The sequence below is a fragment of the Camelus dromedarius genome, chromosome 27 (genome assembly GCF_036321535.1).
Source record: "Camelus dromedarius isolate mCamDro1 chromosome 27, mCamDro1.pat, whole genome shotgun sequence".
Lineage (NCBI taxonomy): Eukaryota > Metazoa > Chordata > Mammalia > Artiodactyla > Camelidae > Camelus > Camelus dromedarius.
The window spans coordinates 8,449,465-8,462,238 of record NC_087462.1 but is presented as its reverse complement, the minus strand read 5'-3'; the positions used below and the strand labels follow the sequence as shown (position 1 = coordinate 8,462,238).

Genomic DNA, 12,774 nt, shown 5'->3' with positions numbered 1-12,774 from the left:
CCCCCTGAACACAGTTCCTCCCCAAAACACCACAAAACAATGTCCCACACAGTAATCCCAGACTCACCTCCCACCACACCCTTATAGTGTTTCAGAGATGGGAAATTCAGTTTGTACTAACTTCATTTGAAGCACTGCTCAGCCTTTGCTGTTTACTCACCTAAGACAAATCATTTGGAAATGTACAGAAATATTGCATCACTATATTGTGTAACAGGAACCAACATAGTCTTGTAGGTCAAATATACTTGAAAAAAAAACTATAGGAAGATTAGGTTTGTTGTTACCAGAGGCAAAGGGTGGGATGAGGGAGAATTGAGTGAAAGAGGTCAAAAGGTACAAACTTCCAGTTATAAGATAAGTAAGTTCTTGGGTGGTAATGTACAACATGATAAATATCTTTAATACTGCTGTATGCTATGTAGGAAATTTGTTAAGAGAGCAAATCGTAAGAGTTCTCATTACATGGAAAAAATTTAATTTTGTATCTATATGAGGAGATAGGTGTTTTTACAAAACTTACTGTGATAACAATTTCATTATGTATGTAAGTCAAATATTATGCTGTACACCTTAAATTTATATGGTGCTGTCTTTCAATTTTCTCTCAATAAAATTAAAAGAAAAAATTTTAATGAAGTATAGTTTATTTATAATATTATATTAGTTTCAGGTGTACAACAGTAATTCAATGTTTTTATAGATTATCATTTAAAGTTATTACAAAATATTGGATATATTCACTGTGCTATACATTAAATCCTTGTATCTTATTTATTTCATGACTAGTAGTTTGTACCCCCTTAATCCCCTCCCCCCTTCTTGCCCCTCCTACCAGCCCTCTAGCCACTGGTGGCCACTAATTTGTTCTCTGTATTTATGAGTCTGTTTCTCTTTTGTTGTATTAATTCATTTAGTTTCTTTTTTAGATTACCCATATACATGATAACATACAGTACTTTTCTTTCTCTATCTGGCTTACTTCACTAAGCACAGTACTCTCCAGGTCCATCTATGTTGTTGCAAATGGCAAATTTTCATTCCTTGTTATGGCTGAGTAATATTCCCTCATATATATTTACCACATCTTCTTTATCCAGGGACACTTAAGTTGCTTCCTTATCTTGGTTACTGCAAATATGCTACTGTGAACATTGGGGTGCATCTATCTTTCTGCATTAGTGTTTTTGTATTCTTCAGATACGTACCCAGGAGTGGAATGGCTGAATCATATAGTAGTTCTGTTTTTACTCTTTCAGGAAACTCCATACTGTTTTCCACAGCAGCTGTACTAATTTACATTCCCACCAACAGTGCATAGGGTTCCCTATGCTCCACATTCTCGCCAACATTTGTCATCCTTTACACTATAGCCATTCTGACAGATGTGGGTGATATTTCATTGTAGTTTTCATTTTTATTTCCCTGATGATTAGTGATGTTGAGCATCTTTTCACGTGCTGTTGGCCATCTGCATGTTTTCTTTGGAAAAATGTCTGTTCAGCTCCCCTGCCTGTTTTTAATTGGGTTGTTTGTGGGGCAGGGGATTGATACTGAGTTCTCATTATTTTGGATATTTAATCCCTTATCAATATGTCATTTGAAATATCTTCTCCCACTTAGTATGGTGCCTTTTTGTTTTGTCAATAGTTTCCTTCCCTGTACAAAAGCTTTTTAGTATGATGTAGTTCCATTTATTTAATTTTTCTTTTGTTTCCCTTGCCTAAAGAGACATTAAAAAAATATTGCTAAGACATGTCAAAGAGTGTATTGCCTATATTTCTTCTAGGAGATTTATGGTTTTTGGTCTTACATTTAGGTCTTTAATCCATTTTGAGTTTTTTTGTATATGATGTGAGAAAAGTTCTACTTTAATTCTTGGACATGTAGTTGTGTAGTTATCACACACCACTTATTGAAGAAACTGTCTTTCCTGATTGTGTATTTTTGCCTCCTTTGTAGTGTGTGGGTTTATTTCTGGGCTCTCTATTCTGTTCCATTGCTCTGTGTGTCTGTTTTTGTGCCAGTATCATCTGTTTTGATCAATTTAGCTTTGTAATATAGTCTGAAGTCAGAGACTGTGACACCTTCAGCTTTGTTCTTTTTTCTCAAGATTGTTTTGGCTATTTGGGTCTCTTGTGGTTCCACACAAATTTTAGAATTATTTGTTCTAGTTGTGTGAAAAATGTCATAGGTATTTTAATAAGGATTGCTTTAAATCTATAGATTACTTTGGTCATTTTAATACTATTCGTTCTTCTAATCCAAGAACACAAGATATCTTCTCATTTCTTTTAATCATCTTTAAATTTTATTGGCACACAGCCATGCCCACCCACTGATGTTTTGTCTATGGCTGCTTCCTTGCGACAACCACAGAGCTGAGTCATTGTGACCAAGACTGTATAGCTTACAAAGCTGAAAATACTTCCTGTCAGATGGTTCCCTAACTGCTGGCACAGAACGTGAATGATCTCAGAGAACAGACCTCATTCTCTTCCATTACAAGAGCCACATCCAGAAAATGTACAACTGACTCAAATGTCCAGCAAAATGTCAAATATGCAACTTCTATATCAAAATGTTTACAGTTAGGAGGCAACCCAAATGTTCACTAATAGGAAGTGAACATGGTACAGTCCTGCTAGGGAATATCCACAGTTGTGTATAAGTTATGTGACAGATAAACTCCAAATTATATACATAATATGAACCCATTGCTGTATCATGCATGGATATATATGTACATATATATAATGACTAGAAGGATAGATATAAAATTACAGACAGCAGATACCTATACAAAGAGTGACTTGGTGTGTGTGTCTGTGAATGAGAGTTGGCTCAGAAATGGGATGTGAGAAGAAGCTAGATTTCTATAGATGTTAAATGATTTACAAGAAAAAAGTTATATATTTCTTGTGCAATTAAAAATAAAAACACTAAGTCATTAATTTACTAGAAAGAAATAAAGAGACCCATGAATGTGGATAATTACTTTTGCCTATGACTACTGATACTCATATCCTGACTTTTATGATTCTCACCCATAAAGGATGGCTTCATCTCTGGGTTTTAAGAACAAGAAAATAATATTTTCTAGGCTTTATTTTACTCAAATCTTGCTCCACAAAAACAATAATCCTCCAAAGTACAAATATTTTTGTGGGTGAGTGATGTCACTTTCTCGTCTTAGAGCTTCAGATCACTTTGTAAGGCAGGTGGCATAAAGTCCAAACTCCTTCTCTTTTTCCCAGCATATTCAGATTCCTTCCAAATACCACTCCAAGCAGACCTTCCAAGTTCATCTCTCACCAACCCCCTTTCAGGCATTATTTCAGTATAGTAGCATTTTTTGAGCATTGGTCTTTAAGTGTATCTACAACTGGGAACACATCTTGGCTCAGATACTTACTAGCTATATGACCATGGGCAAATTAAGTTCATGTCCTTAAGTCTCATTTTCTTGATCTCTCAAATGGGTATAAAAAGAGTACTTTGCTCATAGAGTTGTTTAATGTATGAAATAATCTACTTGGTCATTTAATAAATAATGATTGAGCTCTTATCGTGAGTCAGGCACTATGCTATGTACTTCACATGAGATATCCAATGGGGAGGTAAAATGGACAAAGTTCTTACTCCTGTGGAGCCAGAAATCTGGTGAAAGAGAAATCTGAATTGGCAATTGCACAATAAATGGACCTCAGTAATAATTGAAGACAGTATGATGAATAAAATTAGCACAATTTTAAAAATTCTTTCCAAAATACAATCCTTGAGATATTGGCAGTGCTAAGTAAAAAAGAAGGAAGAGGAGGAGGAGGAGAAGAGGAAGAAGAAGGAGAAGAGGAAGAAGAAGGAGAAGGAGGAGAAGAAGAAGGAGAAGGAGAAGAAGAAGAAGAAGAAGAAGAAGAAGAAGAAGAAGAAGAAGAAGAAGAAGAAGAAGAAGAAGAAGAAGAAGAAGAAGAAGAAGAAGGAGAAGGAGAAGGAGAAGGAGAAGGAGAAGGAGAAGGAGAAGGAGAAGGAGAAGGAGAAGAAGAAGAAGAAGAAGAAGAAGAAGAAGAAGAAGAAGAAGAAGAAGAAGAAGAAGAAGAAGAAGAAGAGGAGGAGGAGGAGGAGGAGGAGGAAGGGGAGGAGGAAGGGGAGGAGGAGGAGGAGGAAGGGGAAGGAGAAGTAGAAGAAGAAAGACAAAAGAAGAAGAAGAGGAAGAAGAAGATGACGAAGAAGACGACGAAGAGGAAGAAGCTGAGAGTCAAGTTAAACATAAATGTGACAACAGACATCATATATTGCTCATGATACTGTCAGAGGAGTGCCTGAAACTGGAGAACATTTACTTAATTCAAAGGGTTTCACACTCCCAGTGGTTAGTTCTCAGGCAGCGGTAGTTGTCATTAGTGGAAGCCTCTTGGGCCAGCTCCAAGCCATACTCTTTGGATTCAGAACAACAAGGAACGGATGAAAATCAAATGTACCCCAATGGATAAGTGTCAAGTGTACACATCTGAATGTGGATGACAAAAACGTCCCCAAAATGGGAGAGAGAGAGAGACAAAGAGAAAAATGCACATCAAGTTAACCAAGATTTTTTTCAGTGTGTGATTCCTTGCATTTAGTTTTTCCAGGTGTTTTCAAATATTCTGCATTTTCCCTGCATTTCCTTCAAAATCAGAAAACCACCCAGTGTTTCCTCTGAATAAGGAATCAATATTGTATGAAACAAGCAGTGGTTGCGCAAAGACATTTTATGGCACACCCGCCCATGAATGAGGGAGCAGAGACAAGAGCAGTGGGCACAGTGCTCCTTTTCCTTCTCTTTTCTTGGAAGAGCTTCTAAGACTGGTCCCTTCACCTGGGTCCTCCAAGTTTTTCCCACTTCTCACTACTTCTCAGTCCCTTTCTCCACACCCTCCCTACTCTGTCCTGAAGCCATCACCCTATTTTCTTAATTTTACCTTCCTAATCCTGCCTAAGTCTGCAGTCACCCAGCCTATCCAAAATTCTCTTGCCCATCCCCTCATTGCCCCATTTTATCTCCCATTCTAATCTCCCTGGTCCACTTATTTCCACCAATCCCAGGATCGCCCCTGTCCTCAGCTGCCAAAGAGCACTGAGAACACTCTGACTCCATCCAAATGCCCATCTCCTATTTCCCTCCCTGGTCCCACATATCTGCCCAACCTTGCCCATTCTCTCCACACTCTCTCATATCCCCATTCCAGCAGCAGCCTCTCAGCCCCTCACCTGGCCCCTTGATCCCTACTAGGTAACCAGCCCCTCAAGCATTCCTCTGTCTCCCCCAAACACTCTACTCCATATCAAAGCTATCACAATTCCTCCCCCAAATCCTTGCCCCTTTCCATACTTCATTGCCTTCTTTTACAACAACACATTCCAGTTTCTCATATTTCACCTCTGCCTTCAGACCCAGACTGGAATCTACAGTTTTTCTCCCTGAAAGCTCCATGAAGATAGAACCTGTGTCTCTCTTGATCTCTGCCTTGGACATGGTGAGTAATCAATATTTTTGAGTGAGCAAATAATTAAACCCATAGAAAACAGAATAAAGAAATTTAAAAATCCAGACTATGATGTGAGCACCCTCATGCTGTTGGATGTTTTTCATACGAAAATCCCTTGAAGCTGGTTTTCCTGCTCATAGAGTTTCAGCATCTGGAAGAGTCTTTGCAAGAAGGAGAGGCTTCAGCAAAGGGCTTTACCCAACATGGTAGAAGAATTGAACCACAGCTGGCCTCTGATACGTTGAAAGTTTTCTGAGCACACTGTGGGGCACAGAAGAAGTCCAGGTTTTGCAGGAATTGAGTAGCAAACATGTCCACCATGACATCACTCACATTGCTCACATGATGAATTTCTTGAAAAACACGTGACAAAGTCTTTTTTCTCGCTTAATAGCGCAAAGAATAACACTTCAGATTTCCTATGGGATAAGAGGATATAGTTCAAAATATCTCTTTTAATTAATCTGGAAATACAATATTTTAAAAATGATATATAAGACTATAGAAAGATAACCTAGAAATTTTCCTTTGAAAAAAGAAATAAGAAATTTAAGAAGCTTTTAATCGCAAAATTTCCTTGCCAGACTGACTTGTCAGGGAAAGATCAAAAGACCGTATCAGACTGCATTTTGGCAGTCCCTGGTCTTTCTCAGAAGTCCTATCTCCCTCCATTTCCTAAACTCCCAAGTTACAGAAGATAAGAGCAACTAAATGCACTACAAAATATTATCTATCTGTTTCAAAACATATGTCCTGATCCCTCTGCTTCAGAATTTGTGAAGTGTTGCTTTCTGCATGGAGTCAGTCGTAAAAGAGGGCAGGTGGAAAATTATAAAAGGTTGGAAATGTTATCTACTGTTAATCACCTTGGATGTAAAGGAAGAAGCATTAAATTCTTTTCCCTCCTATCCTTACCATCCCCCATCTGAGTTATTTATTTCTAGGTCTACAGGAAGCTCAGGGTAACTTCTGGTATTGAAGATGAGTAACTTCACATGCTTATCTCTACTCAAGAAGCTTACAAATGTTGTGCTTATAAATTACAATGTACCAGTAACTTTCAGGTTCCAAACTTGTGCCACAGGATGAACGTGGTATCATGCAGACTGAGAAGGATAGGGTTGGATTAGGGAAAGGATTGGATTAGGGTAAAGACTGCAAGCCTCACACTGGAAGACTGCGTTGAAGAAGCCTTTGAAACACCAAAGGTGTCAAGCTGTCCCCTAGATCTCAGAGAAGTCAGAGGCAAATAAACATACATGGCCAACATTTGTATCTAGATGATGACTGAATCTAAGGAAGGAATATTATTGTCTGGGAGGGAAGAAGGGGAACTGAAGTTGTTCTGGAACCAATCCATTGGACAGAGCTACAAAGGAGACAGAGAGAGAAAAGCAAGAGAGAATGGAAGAAAGACACAGCATCTAGAGGGGATAAGGATGGATTGTTTCATGAGAAAGGAATGATAAACAATCAGAATTTTCTGAAAGAAATTTTTGGGGGATGGAGATCATTGTCGGTCTAAGAGACATTTGCTTTGGTGAAATGATGGGGGAAAGAAGCCGTATGTGCATGGGTGGAAGGAGTGAGTTTAAGGCAAGGAAATGGACACAAAAAGGAAAGTCAACTCTTGGCTGGTAGCTACAAGAGGGCCAAGTAGTACATGTTTGTAAGATAGAAGAGAACTGTGGGAAGAATACTGTTGAGATGAGGGAAGGAAAGAGGAAGGGGAGAGAGAGAGAAAGAGAAGGAGAGGGAGAATGTGTGAACAATAATGTAAAGACCATTGATAAGGCATGAATGATGGGATCCAAAGTGCAGGTGGAAGCACTGTCTTCAGAGAGAAGGAAAGTTGTGTCAGTGATACAACGTGGAGAGGATGCAGGCTGATGTTTGCTACGGTTTGATGGCATGGAGTTCACAAAGTGTAATGGTGGTAACTTTGATTTTTCTCTGTGAAATAGGTGGTGAGAACATTTCTCAGAAAGAGGGAGGATACAGAAGACTCAGTGGTAGAACCGGTGGTTATGGAGGTTGGGTAGACAAGGTAATGAGAGAAAATGCAGGAAACAGAGTAGGCTCCTTTAAATTGGAAGGTAGACTCAAGGGATTTAAATAGCAGATGAAAGAAGTGAGAAAACATAGGTGAAAGGAGTTTGTAAGTCTAAACCAGTAAGTGTTGGTTCTCAGTAATCATTGTCATGAGTTATCCCATGTCATTACTGCTTTTCCTTCCCAGTTTTGCAGTGGGTAGAAGATACCAAAAATATCAGGTAGCCTTGTTAAGGAAGTCTAAAATACCAGCTAGCACATTTCTGTTTAGTGCATAAATAAGTACATAATCTTCCCCCAGTTTTGCATTTTTGAGGGGTGCAGCTGAGTGAATGTGAGATAAAGGGAGGTGTAGAGAAAAAGGACCAGGTAATGTGGCTCTAAGTAGAATGTGCATCACCACTTCAGATCATTGATTCTTGCTTATTGAGTTAACCATGCACAGCACACAGCAGGTGTTCAATAAGAGTGTTGATACGTGAGTCAACTTGGGCACAGTTCCCTAAGGAGTGAGAGCAAAATATATTGTTAAACAAACTTTTAAACTGAGTCCATGGCCAATGGTTAATGAGTCAAGGAGTAAACTAAGTGTGAGACACCCTAGGACATCACCTGCTTTACATCCAATTGTTCAGTGTGATAGGCATGTGCTGCCCAAGGGGATCAGTTACCGAAGTGCTCCGGGGGCAATCCATGATCTTACCCCACTGCGTCTGCAGGCATCAGACATGTCCCCACTGGATAGCATGTATTTCTCAGACTCAGCTTTGGTTTTCTTGCTCCCTTTAAACCACTTCCTCCATTGCTCCCGGACCTGCAAAGGCAAAACCCGCTCTGGGTCAGCTCACTGAGAGGACTGAGGATAGAAAGAGTCCTCAGTGGGAGTCAGACCATGGTACCTGCTGGCTGAGGAGGCAGTACACCAGGAAGATGAAGACGCCCTGCAGGCTGTTGATGATGGTGAAGAGGTAGGCCATGACATGGGCAGCTGGTCCCACCTGCAGGATTCCCAGACACCACGTGCAGCCCAAGATGAAGAGCTGAGCTGTTGCTTTAAATGTCAGCATCCTGGGTAGGAGGATAAAGGAAGTTCATGATATGCCCAGAGCAACACAGTCAAGCCAAACTCATCTTCACCCCATGGACGCTCCTTCCTTCCCCTGTTGGCAATGAGTTCTCAGACTGAGTTGTGATCAGCTTTGGTCTTTACTGTTAATGATTCTCCACAGTAGAAATGTCACTCGGGTCCAGGATGGCATCTTAATTTGGACTGAAGAGGGTAATGACACTTCATAATGTAAGTTGCAGAAATTTTATGATGCTCCCTAATTTCATTCAACCAACATTACTAAAGAGGTACCATGTATCATTCTCTGTGCTGGGGTCCAGGTATTAAAAATAACAAAGGTGAGATTTCTATTTTCATAAAGCTCACCATCCATTCAATTGACTAATACAACTGAACAGTAACATGCAAAATTTGGAAAGGATGATAGAAACATGAAAGAAATAGCACCAAATAGCACCAAATAGACAAGGGTTCCTGCAGCAAAGGATGCCCAAGCCTCCTAGAAGACTGGACATTCACTAGGATTTTTTTCCCCAGAGAAAGGAACGGAAGAGGGGTGAGAAGGAGCCTAAGCTGAGGGTAGGGTGTGAGCGTGTACTGGATTGTGGGAGTGGTCACAGAGCTTCCTAAGTGCTTCACGGGAACATAATTGTTCTTTGTGTTTTTGCCATGGGGCTGCTGACAAAAGTCCAAAGAATATTTATCAACTAATGTCAATTCTTCCTGTTGCTGAGGGAGTCAAAGCTGGGATGAGAAATGGACACAGCATACCACTGAATCAGAACTGGCTGCCATAGGACAGCTGCCCCTGTTTTACTCCAGGTCCCCTCAGAAGACCCTGAGAAGGGACATGGGGAAATGCTCAGGCACACAGCTTTGCTCTCGGGACCACGCATCTGCAGAGTTGTCAGCCTCTTCTCCATCTTACCTTGTGTTCTGGAGGGTGGACATATCACTGTTGAGGGAAGAGAGTTTGCTTTTCAAAATCCAGAGAGTCATCAGAAAGAGAGCTAAATTGACCTTCAGGAAACCACAAAATGTTTATTGAATAAAAGTTCAATCCATTATCCAGCCTGTCCAACATCAATTCCATACTTAAGTAGTTTCCATGTCTAGTAATAGTGTTTGAGTGTGTAGTTTTAGGAATAGTCTTAGAAAACCAAACCAAACCCATAATAGCCCGGAAACATTCCTGCTCCTGCCCCCCTCCCCCAACCCTGCTTATAATTCTGCTCTGATGACCCTCAGATGAGCGTTAGGGATGCTTTGATTTCATCACTCACAGAGAAGATGGCACAGACTGGTCCAAGGAAACCCCATTTAAATCCCTTTTCTGAGTGGAGCCAGCAGCTGAGCAAGGGAGAGAGTGAAAAATAGCCCTTAGGGATCTAGAACAATTATGTTAATTCATTCATTCATCAACAAATATTTAGTGTCTCTTCTGTGACAGGGTCTGTGGTTGGCTCTGAAGATACAGTGGTGAAGAGAGTAAACACAGTCTTAATCCCCACAAATCTCACGTCGGTAGGAGACACAATTGGAAACACAGTGACGGCAAAAAAAAAAAAAAAAAAAAGGGAGGGCAGAGGCTATGAGAATGTATCCTCGAATGGCATGCTTAGTTTTGGTTAGAGAAGATTCTCAAAGGAAATTATATTTTAGCTGAGATATGAACAATGTGTGCATGTTACTGAGACAAACAGTGTTGAAGCAGGGAAGATGTCTGTAAATGTGTTAGTTTTTGAGAGTCCTGTGAACCTAAAAGAGCTTCAAGGACTTTTCTTGCACTATTCAGTTTAATTTTCTTTTTAACAGCAGCAAAACCCTTCCACTGAGTTTTGGGGTTTTTTCAATTTTATGGATTTACTGAGATACACATCACATACCAAGAAATTCACCCATTAAAATTGTACAGTTCAGCAATCTTTAGAATATTCAGAGAGTTGTGCAACCATCACCAGAATCTAACTTTAAAACATTTTCATCTCTTCAGAAAGAAACTTCTTTTAGATTAGCAGTCACTCCTCATTCCTATTTCCATGCACCTAACCCCCAACCCTAGCCCCAGGACACCGTTAATCTACTTTCTGTCTCTATGGATTTGCCTATTCTGGATATTTCACATAAATGAAATCATACAATATGTGGTCTTCTGTGACTGGATTCTTTCACTTAACGTAATGTTTTTAAGGTTCATCCATGTTGTAGCATGTCGTTACAGCTAAAAAAATTTTTTTAATGGCTGAACAATATTCCATTGTATGGCTAGGCTACATCTTGTTTGTTTCCAGTTTTGGGCTATTTTGAATAATGCTGTTGTGAGTATTCATGTAAGTTTCTGTGTGGACATATATTTTCATCTATTTTGGGCATATACCTAAGAGTGGAATTGCTGGGTCATGTGGTAGCTGTATGTTAAACCTGTTGAGAAACTGTCAAACTGTTTTTACAAGTGGCTGCAATTTCATTCCAACCAGCAATGTCTGGGGATTCTAATATTCCCACATCCTTTCAAACACTTTTTATTGTCAGTCTTTTTTATTTTAATCATTTAATCAAATGGATGTTAAGTGATATCTCATTTTGTGGCTTTTAATTTGCATTTTCCTAATGACTAACTATGTTGAGAATCCCTTCATTCATGTATTGGTCATTTACGTATCCTTGAGAAGATGTCTATTCAAATCTTTTGTCCATTTGTGTATGACGTTATTTGTCGTTTCTTGTTGAGCTACTCAATTAAATTTCAACCACAGTCAAAAGCAGAAGTTCTCTTATTGAGTAACGGTAACTGAGCCATAAAGAGCTTATGTCTATTGCTCAAAGTTTGAAGGATAGACAGTGACAAAATTCACTTGATCCAACATTAGGGTAAAGTAGAGAGTGAAGCAAGACATTTCAGGACAATGGAGAGTGCAGTGAGACATTTCAGGACAATACAGTACACAATGAGAAAAATGCAAACAAGAAGGAAATTAAGTGCCCAAGAAGGACACCTGGAAATGGTACAGTTGAACATAAACTTTAATGGCATGTTATGGTTAAGAGTGCAAATTCTGGGAGATTGACTTCCCGAATGGAAGAGTGAGGATGTTGATAAATGTACTCTCCTCCTAAAATGACAAACATACAAGAAAAACAGCTAAAACCAACCATTTCAAAATCCTGGCAATGACCCAAAGCCACAGAACAAACTAAAAATAGTTAATCCAAGGGAAACTATGGAGCCTCAATAACTGGGAAGGAAGGAATCTGTGATATTATAACTTGGAGTTATTTCCACTCCTTCTCTCCCCAGTTTAGTGCTACAGCAACCAAAAGTTGGTAGCACTGCGGACAAGAAAGAGATCTGACTATTTTGTGAGTTCCGTTAAAAGCATCACCATCCCCAGAGCACAGTCAATATTTTTTCCAATCCTTTAGCTCTCTTTAGGAATTCTTTATTCTCCAGATTTTGTGGCAATTTGATTCGACTGAGAGCTCTGAAAGTGAGGACCAATGAGCCTACCCTTAGGGAGGGCATTACTGAAACAACAGCAGACTACTGTCACATCTCTGGCTGCACAAAAAGCTGTGGTTTCAGGTGGAGTCACCAAGAACTTGTTGGGTCTCATAGGCATAGAATACAGACTTGTGGTTGCCAGGAGGGAGGTGGGTGGGAAGGGACAGGATGGGAGTTTGAAATTTGTAGATACTAACACATATGTACAGAATAGATAAACAAGTTTATACTGTATAGCACAGAGGGAAGTATATACAAGATCTTGTGGTAGCTCATGGTGAAAAAGAATGTGAAAATGAATATGGATACATTCATGTATGACTGAAAAATTGTGCTCTACACTAGAAATTTACACAACATTGTAAACTGACTATAACTCAATAAAATTTTTTTAAAAATTTTTTAAAAAAGAACTTGTCTGGGAATTTAGAAGGAAATACTGAAGAACCAAAGGATCACAGGGAATTTTGAAAATCTCTGAAATATTTCCGGAAATCTAAGGATGCACAAACATGTGCCCATGCTCAGGGAAACCCTGGGGGGAAAATAAGGAGAAGTTTCTCATCTCTGGCTGACCTTGAGAATTTGTAGAATCAGAAATCAAAAGTACAGATGGTTACATAAAC

The 12,774-nt window shown here is 39.4% G+C and overlaps 1 protein-coding gene across 8 annotated transcripts in view; it reads right to left on the bottom strand.

Annotated features, from left to right (window-relative positions):
• Positions 1 to 2,288: 2,288 nt before the first annotated feature.
• The window catches only part of LOC105105146 (adhesion G protein-coupled receptor E2), a 31,356-nt gene continuing 20,870 nt past the window's right edge, over positions 2,289 to 12,774 (bottom strand). For 4 of the 8 annotated variants that reach the window (XM_031437462.2, XM_064479926.1, XM_031437464.2 and 1 more), the window contains 5 exons: positions 9,930 to 9,996; positions 9,575 to 9,666; positions 8,477 to 8,645; positions 8,281 to 8,391; positions 2,289 to 5,944 (listed from right to left, as the gene is read on the bottom strand). In XM_031437462.2, the coding sequence (XP_031293322.2) occupies positions 5,936 to 5,944; positions 8,281 to 8,391; positions 8,477 to 8,645; positions 9,575 to 9,666; positions 9,930 to 9,996 (448 nt within the window). In that variant the 3' untranslated portion in view covers positions 2,289 to 5,935. Of the gene's footprint in view, positions 5,945 to 8,280; positions 8,392 to 8,476; positions 9,667 to 9,929; positions 9,997 to 12,774 lie in introns of those variants that run through there. The other 4 variants (XM_064479924.1, XM_064479925.1, XM_064479928.1 and 1 more) reach the window with 4 other exon arrangements.